The sequence below is a fragment of the Falco biarmicus genome, chromosome Z (genome assembly GCF_023638135.1).
Source record: "Falco biarmicus isolate bFalBia1 chromosome Z, bFalBia1.pri, whole genome shotgun sequence".
NCBI classification, from domain to species: domain Eukaryota; kingdom Metazoa; phylum Chordata; class Aves; order Falconiformes; family Falconidae; genus Falco; species Falco biarmicus.
Genome location: NC_079311.1, coordinates 38104025 through 38117815, shown reverse-complemented (window position 1 = coordinate 38117815; position 13791 = coordinate 38104025). Strand labels below are relative to the sequence as shown.

The following is a 13791-nucleotide window of genomic DNA, read 5'->3' as shown; positions in this document are numbered from 1 at the left end:
GGTTAACTCTGTATTGCAAATTGCATTTAAAACATGTTAAGACCACTCTGCCTCAGTCCTTCTGCTCCTGCAGAACCATGTAGAGTCACCAGCTTTTTGAAAACCCAGGGTGCAGCTGTATGTGTACCTGTTTCTCTGACCATTTGGGTTCCCCATCCCCTGAGAAGCTCTCTGCATTCTCACAAAGGCAAGTGGAATGGGGCAGTTTAATTAATTACTCTCATTCAGGCTTTGCCTTACCATATATTAGTCAAATTAATCCAAACAGTAGCTAACATTTCCCCCGCTAACAGTACATTGAAAGACTTCAAAGTTAAGCATGCAAAATCCTATTTATTCTAACCCATTTCTAAAATGCTAAAACCCCATGCCAAAATAGCAAATATGTATTATTTTCTGACAGTATCGGACACTGTAGCTGTCATTGCCCCACTTAGAGGTGTGCTGTATGAATTATAAGGATGTCTCCATCCACTTTTGGGAATCCTGCTTCCTGGTGAACTGGGCAGTAGTCAGCACCCCGTGTTTCCCAGAGCTTTGGCCCTAAAGTAGTGTGCACAAGGAAACAGCTTTATCATTCACATCCCTTCCTGCACACAGATGTGTATCCAGATTTTGGTGCAGGTATGCGTGTTCTGCCATCCCCTAAGCACTACCCCACATCCAGAGTCCATGTAGCAGAAAGCAAGGGCAAACCACACTCGCCTTCCAAGCAAGAGAACACGTTAAGGAGGAGACTGAATACAGAATTCACTGAAGATAACACGTTACCTATCCACCTTCAAAAATCACAGGGGAAACATTCTTCCTTTTCAGTGTCTTCCACCCATTTTTCAGTGATGCTTGCTGACACTGAATTTCTGCAAAGAATACAGACACAGTTGAAAGAAACACTACATCAACAGAGCTTCACTCATGCTGTTTAGCACGGGACTCAAACCCAGCTCTAATATCTGGGTTTCTGTCACCTCGCCTCCAAAAGCTTGGGATATTGGCATAAATGGATTTGTTTTTCATGATTAATAAAGTTCAGGTCTCAAATTCGGAGAGGATCCTCTTTCACAGTGTTCAGCCCAACAGAGTTCACGGAGAGGACTGAGATCAGAGTTTGGATTTGGGTCCACTGCTGATACCAAGTATTTCAGTCCTCTGGTCTACTTGCTGTTAACAATGCAATTTAATGTTTTATTCAGCTCAAGGAAGCATAACTTTCTGAAGCTGCATGCAGTAAACTGGTTTCATTCAATTAAATGCCGATGAACATGCAGCCTTATAGTCCAGACAGTGCATGCAACGCTACTCTAATTCAGTACATAGCTAGACTCATGCACACAACACAATAGTGAAGATTCATTACATCATAACAGATTTAACAAGAAACATACAAACATATTACATGAACTGCAAACACCGCACACGTTACAAAAGAATTTTACCTGATTTTTAATTTTTTTAATAAACAGCCTGAGGGCACAAAGGGCCTGGCCACACAGGCTTAAGAGTAGTTTCTTTCTGTGACGGTGATGGTAGCTTTCGGGTGAGTTTAGGACCACTTGACATCTGCAGTTAGTAGTTTCGCCTGCTAGTCCTCCTGTTTGTCCACTATGTTGAAAACGAAATGCTTCTGTTCATCTTGCTGCCCAAGAAAGTCATCTCCTTCACATGTGTTACAAGAATTATCTCTGGATAATTCATGATGCAACATGTGGATTCAGCTGGCTTTCATTTATCATTATGCATAACTGCTGACCCTTGACTCGCACATCCATTTATTTGCTCAAGAAATCACATATTACATTAATTACAGAACATAAATATAATACAACTGATTAATACTACTGTAGTTCTATTTCTCCTGTAGTGAAAGAATCTTGAGACTTCAACTGTGTAATGATGAAGGGGGAAACCTGTTATAAATTGTACACAGCTGTTCATTTTTCCTCAAATCAGATCCAAAATTAGGACAACAATACCTCTTGCAGGCATCACCAAGGCTGCTAAGATCTGATGAACAGTATGGCAAGTGAAAGTGCTTGCTCACTGCTGCCACACGAAGATAAATGCATTGCTGTAAGTTTTAAAATTTTAATTTACAAAAAGTGAAAAAGCAAAATAAAAACATGTTATAGGCCAGGTACAACAGCGTTTAACTGCACAGGTTGATTTTTCACATGAATGTGACAAGGAAGGAAAGACTGTTGACCAAACTGTTTATACTGGGGCTTCAATCCGGTTCCTGGACTTGAAGTCACAGTTCATTTCTGAGACTGGTCCATGCATACACACTGATACACACTGATGTATAAACTTTCCTAATGTGTTACTTACAACAGCTGTGATTTTCAAAGCCATTCAGAATATCTGGACAACCTTTTCCCTTTAATTTGTTATTTAAAATGGGTGTGTAATTGACTAGATAACTGGAAATCTTAGCCCAATTTTTAAGTAATTTCTAAATGTTCACCCAGTAATTTAAGTGCTCTTTACAAGCACTAATTCATTTAATCACAGAGTTGTCTGTGACTGGGCCTAATGGTTTCTCCAAAATAATACCCAAAGCCTGCAGCAGGGCCAGAGACTACACACCTCAGCCTCTCATGACTGAGCCACAGAAGGTTTTTTTCTTCTAGGAATTTGTGCTGCTTATCTTACTTTCAGGTTTTGCTCCTCCTAGCTAGCTGAGAGATAAAGTGACATATGCAATAACCAGAAGACAGAAAAAAGGCAACTGTAGGATTCCTAATGTCTGCCGTCCTATGTTAGAGCTCTGCAACATGGAGGAAAAGCAAGGGCAAGAAGAAAGCAGGCAGGGACAGGGATGTGGTGCACTGCTAGAAAGGGAGTAAGTGCTTTGTATGTGTCAAGCACCATGCATGCTTATTAAGAAGAGATGCATACAGACTTCCAAACTAAATAGGTAGCTTGGCTTATCTTTTGTAACTGTTTTTTAATCATACTCAGTAAATAATGCATAAATAAGTCATATTGGCCCAAGACAGATCACTTTCTTCTATGACTAGTTTTGCAAGGTCTTAGAAAGACTTCTTAAGAGGGAACTGGTGTCTGTACAGTACTGTATCAGTATATCAGCCTTATTAATTCAGTACATATCTTGAGGCCTATGCTATGTTCAATGCACATGAGCAAGTTAATCAGCAAATGTGAATTTTAATAATTCCTTAATAATATTTTCTTAATATAGAATAGGCTTGTATGCCAAATGCTACATGACAAAGCGTGTGGGTACTTAAGACATTGCATGGGGATTTCTAGAGCCAGATGAATTAATGAAATGCAGATGAAGATGCTAGACAGATTCAAAAGTCACCTAAAACTCCTACTTTCAAAAGAGTTTTAGATCAGGAACTACCTGATCAGAACAACGACTCTTCATTGTTTTATGATAAACAGAAAATTGCAAATCCAAAAATAACAAGAAAAACAGGAAGATATGGCTTCCTGCTTGGAAAAAATATCCTGTGCTCTAGACGTGGTCAGAGGAAGATAAGACAAGAAAATGCCCACCATGTAGTCCAATATGCTGTAACTTCAACAGAAGAAAATATAATTCCAAGTCCGTTTCACCATAAAAGCCAAGAATTATTTTTGTATTGAAAGAACTATAAGACAAAGACACTTTTTTTCTGCAGACCATATTGCTCTAGCTCAGCAAATCTGCTTAAGTGTTAATGGTAGAGTTGTGCCTTTAAGCTAGATAATAAGAAAAGCACAACGCTATTCCAACTAAGAGATATAGTGAAAAAGACTGTTCAGAAAAATAAAGCCAAATTCAGTTCACCTTCAGGTACAGAATTCAAAAACAATAACTATCAGAACTGTTTCATAAGCCAAGGTCATTTTACTTCCAAGTGGTAAACAAATATGCCACCTGCAATGGAACTGAAAGTCTGCTTAGACATGAAACCATTATAAAAGGTCACTGCTGCCAATACCACAGAAATGTATATGATGATTTTAAAAAAGTACAGTAGTAAAATTATCAAATGTCCACACAGTCTACATTGCCTGAAAACCAGAATTCTGTGATTAACCTGTTCTTGTGCTTTTACATCCCTCATTAATGCAGTATATTGACAAATTAATGATTAACATTTTGTGAGGACTTACGGGGTCCAATTCAAAGCTGCTGTATGCAAGTGTAACTCAGAGTCAATGCATATAGACTGTATGATCAGCATCCAAGCCTAAAAATAAGTAATTTTGCTCATTTAATAAAAGAAATAGTTAGCTGTCTATGGTATGAAAAATGGCTTATGATAGACTATGAGCAACTGTAAGATGCCTCAAAGGTGTGAAATTCAAGCACTGTATCCAGTCACACCACTTCATATGTGTTCCTTTGCAAAGGATTACTTCATTTTTTTAATGCCAGAATTTGAAAACATGGTTTCCAGTTGCTACAAGACATCAGTGCTACAGTCCTCTGAAATCAATGAGCTCAGCAAATGCCTGCAAAACACCAATTCCTGCAGTTCTCAGAAAATACTCTCCTAGAAAAAGAAATTATTCATATACAGTTCTTAAGACGGTGCTGCACTTTAAGTACCACTCTTACAAAAATATCATGACAGGTTTAAAATAATTGTAATAAGAACCTAATACAAGCTCATTGTTTCTTACATACAGTCTGGAAAAGACAACAGTCTTTCATTTGTCTCCGGTATCGTGGTGATATATTTTTTTAAATACTTTGTACAACCAGTTTGTAATCTCACATCCTTGCATAAGAAATTACTATAAAAACCTATTAACATGCAGCTCAAAACCAGCTCTCTAGGCTAATTTTGACAAATACATTGTAGATGTTAAGTATATTCCAATTCTCACTGGCTTAAATGTCACAAAAGTTGTACCCTGATAAGTGCTTTATTTGGCATAAAAAAACCCCAAAAACCCAAAATTTTTCTAAAGCAGTTCCTTGCACATAAAAAGACCATGAAGAAAGTATCTTTTAAGCCCTGTTGGAGCTACAGTAATACCAGGTGAGAGATTTACCTGTAAAAGCAAAACTAAAAAGTGGACTCACAGTATCCAAGTATTATTTACTACTGTTTTGCCATCTTCCTGGCTTTCCCACTTTGGGGACACAGTTCAGCAGTTACTTTAAAAAACAGACTTGTACAATGTCTTACCTTGCAATCTGCGTTCTAGTATTGAAGTCAAGAGACCGCATTGAGCGTAAGACTTCTATACACCCCAAGTACTGTAAGGAAAAAGAAACAGTTGGAAAACATGTTATAACTATTTTTGAGTTCTGGGAGAAAATGCAGCTAATCATTAAAAGGCATTGTACAAATCTTATTTTTACTTTTGATTAATCCTTTGTGTCAGGTAGGTTTTTATGATTATGTACTTGTATGTCACAGATTTGTTCTATAAACATTTTATTTCATTTAAGTCTCAAGCCTGGTTCAATATATCTTTTTATATTTAACCTAATCACTGTAATATATGTAGTTCATAATGTGTTAATGTGTTTTTTGATTTTCCTCTATCTTAATTGTCCCATTTTAGATATAAAGCCAGTCAAAGTAAAAACTAATGTTAATGAAAAAGGAATTGTGGTAAAGTGAATTCATCTAGCACTGGTTAGTAGGAAAATCTTCTTTAAGAGGGAGAGAACTAAGCCTCACTAAAAAAAAAAGGTAAATTATGGTAGGGAAAGCTGAAAAAGGCACTGGCAATCCAAAGAGGATTCCTTAATAACCAGCTCAGGGATCGCTGGGATCTAATATTTTCATTAAAGATGCTAGCATAAAGATATAGGAAAATGCTTACAAAATATACTAATAATCCATGAAGAGAAATGGCTTCAACAGGGCCATTCAAGAGAGGAATGACACAAAGGTTAGCTAATGTTAGGAAAAGACCAAAATTTTTGGCCCAGACTTCTGCCCTGCATCTCTATAAAAAAGAGGGAGTACCGTTTGGAAACATGTTAATATATAACAGTATCTATCACAAGGGTGAGAAGAACTTAGGGGAATCTTCTAGACTTGCTTCCAAAAGTGGGCATAATTTGCAGGTGCTAGAGTCTACATGCAGCTACATCTCCTGTTGGGTATTTGGATAGTGGCTTTGTACAAAGCAACTCATGACTGGCAGTCCCATGGCAGTATCTTTGCATGTAGGTTAGGTATTCAGCCATACACCTGACTCTTGAAAGTCAGGGGAAACAAGGATGAGTCTTTACATAATGAGCCTGATAATGTTATTCTAGTACTGTGGGTTTATATCAGTTTTGTATCAGTTTTTATACCTATTTGCAGCATAATGCAATCTATTTGGGTATGACACGGTGCAAAAAATCAAGTGAGGCCACCACTTTGTGTCTGTTTGGGAATTTTATTTATACTGAAAAAACGGTGTTTTAAATAAAGAATTACTACATCAGTAACTATACAATCTACAATTTCAGCAATGCTTCTTCTATAGAAACGTGTATGTCACAAATTGTTTACAAGCCAAGGGAGTATCTAATTTGTTTTCACATGTCCATTATTATGTAATTTATTGCTATCAAATGTTGTGAAGTCATTACCACACTGAATAAAATAGACCAGAATATCAAGTGACTCTTATTCATTTAATTGCTCAAAGTTGGATTATAATAGCCCACAGTTTCTGGGAAGGGTTGTTTTGAGATCCACTTCCTAGAATTTTTTAGAAATCTCCTGCAATCTTTTACATTTTCTGAAAAGCTTGTAAAATCCTCCTGTAAAATGTCTTGTTTATTGAGATCCTGGCACATGGAGCTTTCAAGCTAAGGGTCATACTCTCAAGCTGTTTATATTATCATCACTCCTCTGTAAGTGCAAAATTAGGTAAACATTGTATCTTATTACAAGAAGTTTCCTTTTTTTCCATATACTTCTGCCTGAATACTTAAAGCATCCAGAGCAACATTTTTATGCAAGAAATTAATCCATTAACTCTATTTTTAAGTATCTCAGAGGGTGATTTGATTTGCTTGGAATTAAGTTTGTTAAATATCAATTGAGATAATCAGCTGAAGTCAGTTAACTCATGCCAATATAGAGCAATGCAATACACTTTCCTGTACTGTTCTTATGTAATTTTCTTTTAGATCTAGGATGCTTTTCCAGATAAATTTTCCCAGATATTTATTTCATATGAGATACATTTATAATTAAATATGCTGTAAACCATGTAACTATTCAAAGGTATCTCTGTGACTTTTTTATACTGAAATACTTGTTTTTCATCATTTCATCAATGTGTTTATTTAGACTGCTCAATACTAAAACACTCTTGGATTGCACTTGTTCCTTCACTTACCCAAATTTGCCACACGTCTTTTAAAGTGAAGTAATTGTACAAGTTTGAGAACCAGGTCTAACATTTTAGAAGCAAACCCTGGAAGGTAGTTTGACAAGTACATGCAGGCGTGCAAATAAATACACAAACACATATGCACACAAGTCACTGTTAAAATAAACACAAATAATTAGACAAATACCCATAAACATACTTAGAAGGCGTGCATTTAGACTCCTTTGAGTCATACTACCTGATCTGCACTAACAAAAGTAGAGACAAAACCAGACTGAAGGAAGGTCAGATGGAAAAAATACCCTGTACTTGTTTTATGTGTAGCACAAGAGACAGCTGAACACAACATAGTAAGGCTTGCAGTATTCCTGACTGATCAAGGCAAAGATGGCAACTGATTTTCTGGGATAGAAGATGTGAACACTTAATCACCACGGCATGTTTTCAAGTAACGAAATTACTGTAAAAACTGACATTCAAAAGGTCCAAAGGCCAACTACAGGGACATATAACTCACCTACTGCTATGCTTCAATTATTCCCCAAGACCAACATTGCTCTCTAAAAATATCCATTTGAAGTACATCCTGACAAGGATCCACAGAAAGAAGACATACAACCAAGATAGCAAGTAAATAAATTATTCATTTATTTCAACAAATAAATATCCTGATTAAACAGAAATGGTATTTTTTGCTTTAGGCATTCCATAAAACATTTAAAATAAAGTTATAAAACAGTCTATTTCTAAAAAAGTTCCTTTCACCCAGCACTTAATGTACATTCTAACCAATCAGCTCCTGTATGCTGTGATATTTATGCTTGCATCCTCTAGTATCCTCCCTCTCATTGCTCATATACCGAAGTGCAGCCCACCTTGAAGTAGGAAGATCTGGGACTACCAGTTCCAAGTTCTCTCAGATAACGTTCTGCCTTCTGTCTACTTTCTGATATTTGAATGAGTTTCCAGCTTGTATACCTTCCTTGAATGGTACTATGCCCCGAGGAAAAAGTCTTTCATATGAATGAAAACCTTCCCATTCAGAGGTTTTAGTTTCATAACTAGTACTTTGCATGCTAAACAGCACCTTGCAGGAAGCTGATATAAATCTAAAAGCAGAGTGCCACATACTCCTGGGACCATACCTCTCTCATTTCATGAGGTTCCAACATCCTCACTAGTTACAGTTTTTTCAGGTAAATGTAAGAGAAGGCCATATATCCCAGGTTTCTGGTTTCTCCCATAGGTGAAGATTTTTTCCATATTCCCTGAAGTACCTCTGTCTTCTCTATGTCTTGGTCAGAAAATTCTTGGTTAACAACTAAAATCCTTTACTATACCCTGTGTAAGAAAGGGTATTGAGTTCCCACAACATCTGTCAGAAACAGACAATTCAACACACGAGTGCTGAGTGCGTTCATGTGCTTAGAGTGAAAAGGCAAATGAGGGCAGTCACTGTCACTTTTGCTCCACAGACATGAACAACCCTGTTCAGCATTTTCTAACAAGCTCTTCAAAACACCACGTTACTTGAAGAAATACTCCATTGTTTGACTCAGAAGCTAGTAGTAACAACAGCAATAAATATTTTTATAAAAAAGTAGCAAGATGTAGCTCCATACAGAACTGCAAATGTCCAACCTAGGGGTGACAAATGCATGAATGCTTGAACACTTGAACACTTGAAATGCGTATGCATGTCTGATAGCAGACAAGTATCTGCCCTGAACATGGGTAGCATGAGGATCTCCCCATTACCTGCTCTCAAACAAAACAAGGACTCCTAATCTCTGAGTCTGAACTACTGGAGCATAATTAGCTCACGAAAACTGCATGGGTATTCTCAGTAAGTTTTTCTCAGACTGGTTTTAATCTGTATAACGGATGACCATCATCAAATCTGACAACCGCAGATTGTGCTTGCAAAATGACAGCCTCGTGCCAGTTATGTAAGAGATAACATGGTTACATCAGCAAACAGACATGCACTTGTGTTGTTAGCCAAAAATTAGCCAGTGCTTTCAAATACTGATGTACCTGAAATCTGCACTAACGTTGCATAGCTGCTGATAATACTGCAGGGGCTCAAAAAATAGATTCGGATTCCAGGGGTTCTGGGTGGTGTATATACAACTAGTTTTTGAAAACAGAAATCTCTAAAACATATTACAAAATACCCTGTAATAAGATGGTCAATTAATTCACTGCAAGTTTCTCACCCACAGGCTTAGGCTGTGCTGTTACTTGGCAAGTGCAAAAGTGAGCATCTTTTTACTTGCCACATCTGTTCCTCATGTGTATCTACAGTCACATGCCTAAACTGTCATGATCCCTTTTGGTTTTTTGCGGGGGAGGTGTGAGGGGTGTGTGTGTGTACCTGTTTGGTTGGTTGGTTTTGTGGGGATTTTTTGTTTTGCATTTTATTCTTGCTAGCCAAAAAGCTAGTCCAGAACTAAAGCATGCCATGAAAGTAAATGAGTAGTTAGTATGAACTGACTAGTGCTACTTAATTCCAGTAGAGGACTCCCTTATTTAAAAATAAGAGCTTTTATTTCTGATTCAGATTGTATTGCTTCTATTGCTACATGCATCTATTTATGCATCAAGATGACAATTCTTTCTAATTTCAGATATCATTAAAAGCCAAAGAGGCTTATGAAATGAGCACTGAGAATTCCATGATGTTACACAATACTTACAACTTACTTTCAAGTTTGCCATCTACCCTAAATCATATTAAGATTCAAGCCCAGATACACCCTAACGAGCAGAGCATAATACGAAAACAGTAACAGCCCAGGACTTGATTTCAAGATGGTAAGTTTGCCCACATATAATTGTAGAGCCAGTCAAGATTTTTAACATCCTTATTGGTCCATGAAAATGAGAAGAAAAAAAACCACAAAAGAAACCCAAGTCATAGCCAGAGACTGCAGGATTGATAATGGCAAGTATCTTACATAATGCGTTTTTCTCTTTAGCAAATTAATATGAAACAGTAAACCTGAATCCTTTTGCTATCGTATTAGATGATTTTCTCAGCTTAACTGAATTTAGAATACCCACTCTTTAAACAACTGAAGTGAATAAAAACCCAAAAGAACAAGGAACTGCAATCAGGTGTTCCCTTTAATAAAGTAAGTAAAAGAAAAATAATAGTAAGTGCCACAATATTTCCTTATTTTTTTAAATTGTGCATTAAATGAATATTTACTACCATGAATACCTTACTAATTTGACTGAGACATGCACCACAAACTACCTAACTCTGCTAATCAGCAGGTAAAGATCACAAAAAGAGAAGACAGCTTATCATAACATACATTTGCTTCTTCATAAGGAGATCATAGCATAGTCATATGTATTTGACTAAACCACATAGAATCCTGCAGCAGCAAATTTATTAATTTTGTGAAGACAGTGGAATCTTACAAGCATTACAAATTCATGAAAACACTAAACTTTTATGTTGAGAGAAAAAGTGAGAAAAATTTTTTTCTGAAATCCTTCAGGCACATCCGGCAATACAAAATCCTTGCCAATACATAAAATAGCCCTCTGATTGGTGGCTGCTGGGTATTTCATAGTATCCACCTGCTAACAGAGGCAGTAATAAGTCATTGACAAAAACCTGTCTGAATAAATACAGTAACAATATAGTCCTTGCTATTTTTAAGATAAACTGGGTACAGGGTTATACCTAGAATTTGAAATACATAATTATCCTTTCAGCTACCCGTACCAAAATGCCTTACTCTATGGTAAAGCACTTCCCTGGAAGGCTGTATTGGCATGTGGCAGCAGGACCTTTCCTTCCACATCTTCAGGAGGAAAGGTAACTGCTTGGGATTTTTGCCATCAGATCTTCTACACTTACTCAGTCAGTCTACACAAGGAGGACATAAAGCTTCCACACCAGTTTTGCAGCCTTTGAATTCGACATTGTGTGCAGAGCCCTGTACCAGGCTAGCTCATCAGATCTGTGTGCGAGGTAGAGAAGGTCTGGAGGTATGGCTCTGCATCCAGATTCTCATCCAGTTGTGAGAATCCTCTTTTTCATCGCGTTACCTCCAGCCCGGGTTCTCCACCCAGCGTGCAAGAGCCAACGCACACCCAGAGCAGAGCAATTTTTTTGTTGCGTGTCTGCCCAGAGATGGGTGCTGGGTGGTAAATGCACAAAGCTAGCACACCTCTTAACACAAGGTAAAACATTTTATTCACTTTGAACATTTGTAAACAATTATGCTTAGTCATACTTAATTCTCACTGGTTCTTAAGGGCCTCATCTTCACCAAGTTCTGTGGGGAGGGGGCTTTCTCAGTAGCAGGCTTTCTTTGCTATAAGGTGGATCTTCTAGTATGCTAATTAGGACAGTTCACATCTAGTGCCAGAAATTTTGGTCTCATTAACCATTTGGTTATTCTTGAGCTTATCTTGTTATTTATTAGCTTGACGTATTTATGGTGTCTATTCATTCTCCCAAGGCCATGTTTTGTTAACTGTTTATAAGGATTAACTAACATCCTTTGTTTTTCAAAATCTTTCTTGTTACTTTTCCCCCCCCATTTTATTTTTAAAGTAAATAATTCCTGTATCAATCTGAAACAGTGGCTTCTCATCCTGACCATAAGAAATGGCCCAGACATAGAAAACTGACATTCCTGAGCTCTTCTTCACCTAGATTTTCCCATTAGCAAGGCAAAATGAAAAGGAAAGAAGGAAAGGAAATAAGGATAGCATCTTAAATAACAGTAGGGATGCACTGTATGTTACTAACAAACCCAGCAAGCTTCTTCAGGGGCTATCCTCTTAAGCAGTTACAATCACTTGCTAATAATGCTTAGTTTTTAACAACAGCTAATACTGACCAGTATTTACATCACTAACGCAAGTTTGTGCAAAATTTTGTTTCCAACAGTAATGACACAAAATATGATGTTCTTATACAGCAGGTTGAAAAGCATAAATCCTCTCACCAGTTAACAGAAAGACTTTAAAACCTTTTCAAAACAGCTAAATGGTTCAGTTAATTGGGCTAAATACGGAGACAGCCTATGTTTTGAACTCACATTGAATAAAAAGATTGCTTTAGAAGGAGGGATACTCTGAAGACATCTCTGCACAGCAAGACTGAAGCTGTTGTGCATATACTATCAGTACAGCTGATGAAGTAGGATATGAGCTGATGTCATTAGCAGTTATGAGGCCTGAAGACTGTGGGAAGCTCCTAAGGCTGAATCTACACTTGAAATCTTTTAAATAAAGAGGTACTGCATTCATACTGAAAATGAGTATATATAAAGGGACTTCAAACATACGATGCTAGTCATTACATCACCTAATGATGTGGCTCAGCTACCTGACTGAGACATAGATCCCGGTGGGAGCTTGGTAAATCTTTCTGGACTCAATGGTCAGCTAGCCCAGTGGAGCACAACTAGTAGAACAAAAGGTAGCAATATAGGGAGATAATTCTTTGTATTACCAAAAAGTCAGCGTTTTCTGAAGACCTGCACTTTAATGTGCAATAAAGCTTTTTCTTTTGTGTTTATATTTTGGTTTTTTGCTAACCCTAACAGCTGCCCAATGCTAAGAATGCCAAACCTCAGGCAAACCTTTTCCTGGTAGGTGGAGAACAGCTGTACATTGTCATGCTATCACCACAGCAAAAATCCCACCCAAACTCCAGCACCACAGAAGTCTGCAGGACACGCTTTCACTGCAGGTGTTGCTGATAACACAAAGCACTCATCTGGCATAAGAGGCAGCCTTTGGCAAATACTGGCTACCATTGATAGCAGCATGGTGGGAAGGTCTTGCATGCACACAACCCTTCAGATTTATGTCAGTTTACTTAGATATTTTAAGCGGAAGGATGGAATGGAAGATTAGTTCTGTGACATTTCTAAAGTAGGGTGAGTTACAATATTAGAAAAAGCTGTGGGCAGAAGCAAGACTGGATATTCAGAGAGAAATAAATTTGTATGAGCAGTAGTCACAGAGCTTTAAGTCAGCTGCTAGAGATTTCAGTTTCTCTGGTAGTTTGGGATATAAATATTTGCCTTTAAATGTTCTGCTTAGCTAAAAAGAAACACTATATTGAGATCCTGCCTAACATGAGTGTTATTCTCCCAGCCATGCCATAGTCTCCTGCCCTTCTCTCCCCTTGGGGCCAGACACATCTTCAGGACTACTGAAGATGCAGATCCCCAAGGGTGACCTGATGACTGTGCTCTACCAGCTTAAGCTGAGGGACCCACTCTCTACCACCTTCCCATGCTTCCCCAGTATCTGCACAACACCACACCTGCTCAGGGTAGCAGCAATCCTGCATAAAAAACACACTGGCAGCCTTGTTCTGAATGAGGAAAAGACCTATATTTAGACATTGTCTGAATCTAACACCAAAAATCTATTATAAACATATGCTGCCGTGAAAAACAGAAAGGCACTCTTCTGTGCTTTCATACTTTTGCA

The 13791-nt window shown here is 37.7% G+C and overlaps 1 protein-coding gene across 2 annotated transcripts in view; it reads right to left on the bottom strand.

Moving 5' to 3' along the window:
• SHC3 (SHC adaptor protein 3) overlaps positions 1 to 13791 on the bottom strand; it is a 103969-nt gene that overhangs the window by 39674 nt on the left and 50504 nt on the right. For both annotated transcript variants that reach the window (XM_056325540.1, XM_056325539.1), the window contains one exon: positions 5154 to 5224. In XM_056325540.1, the coding sequence (XP_056181515.1) occupies positions 5154 to 5224 (71 nt within the window). The remainder of the gene's footprint in view (positions 1 to 5153; positions 5225 to 13791) is intronic.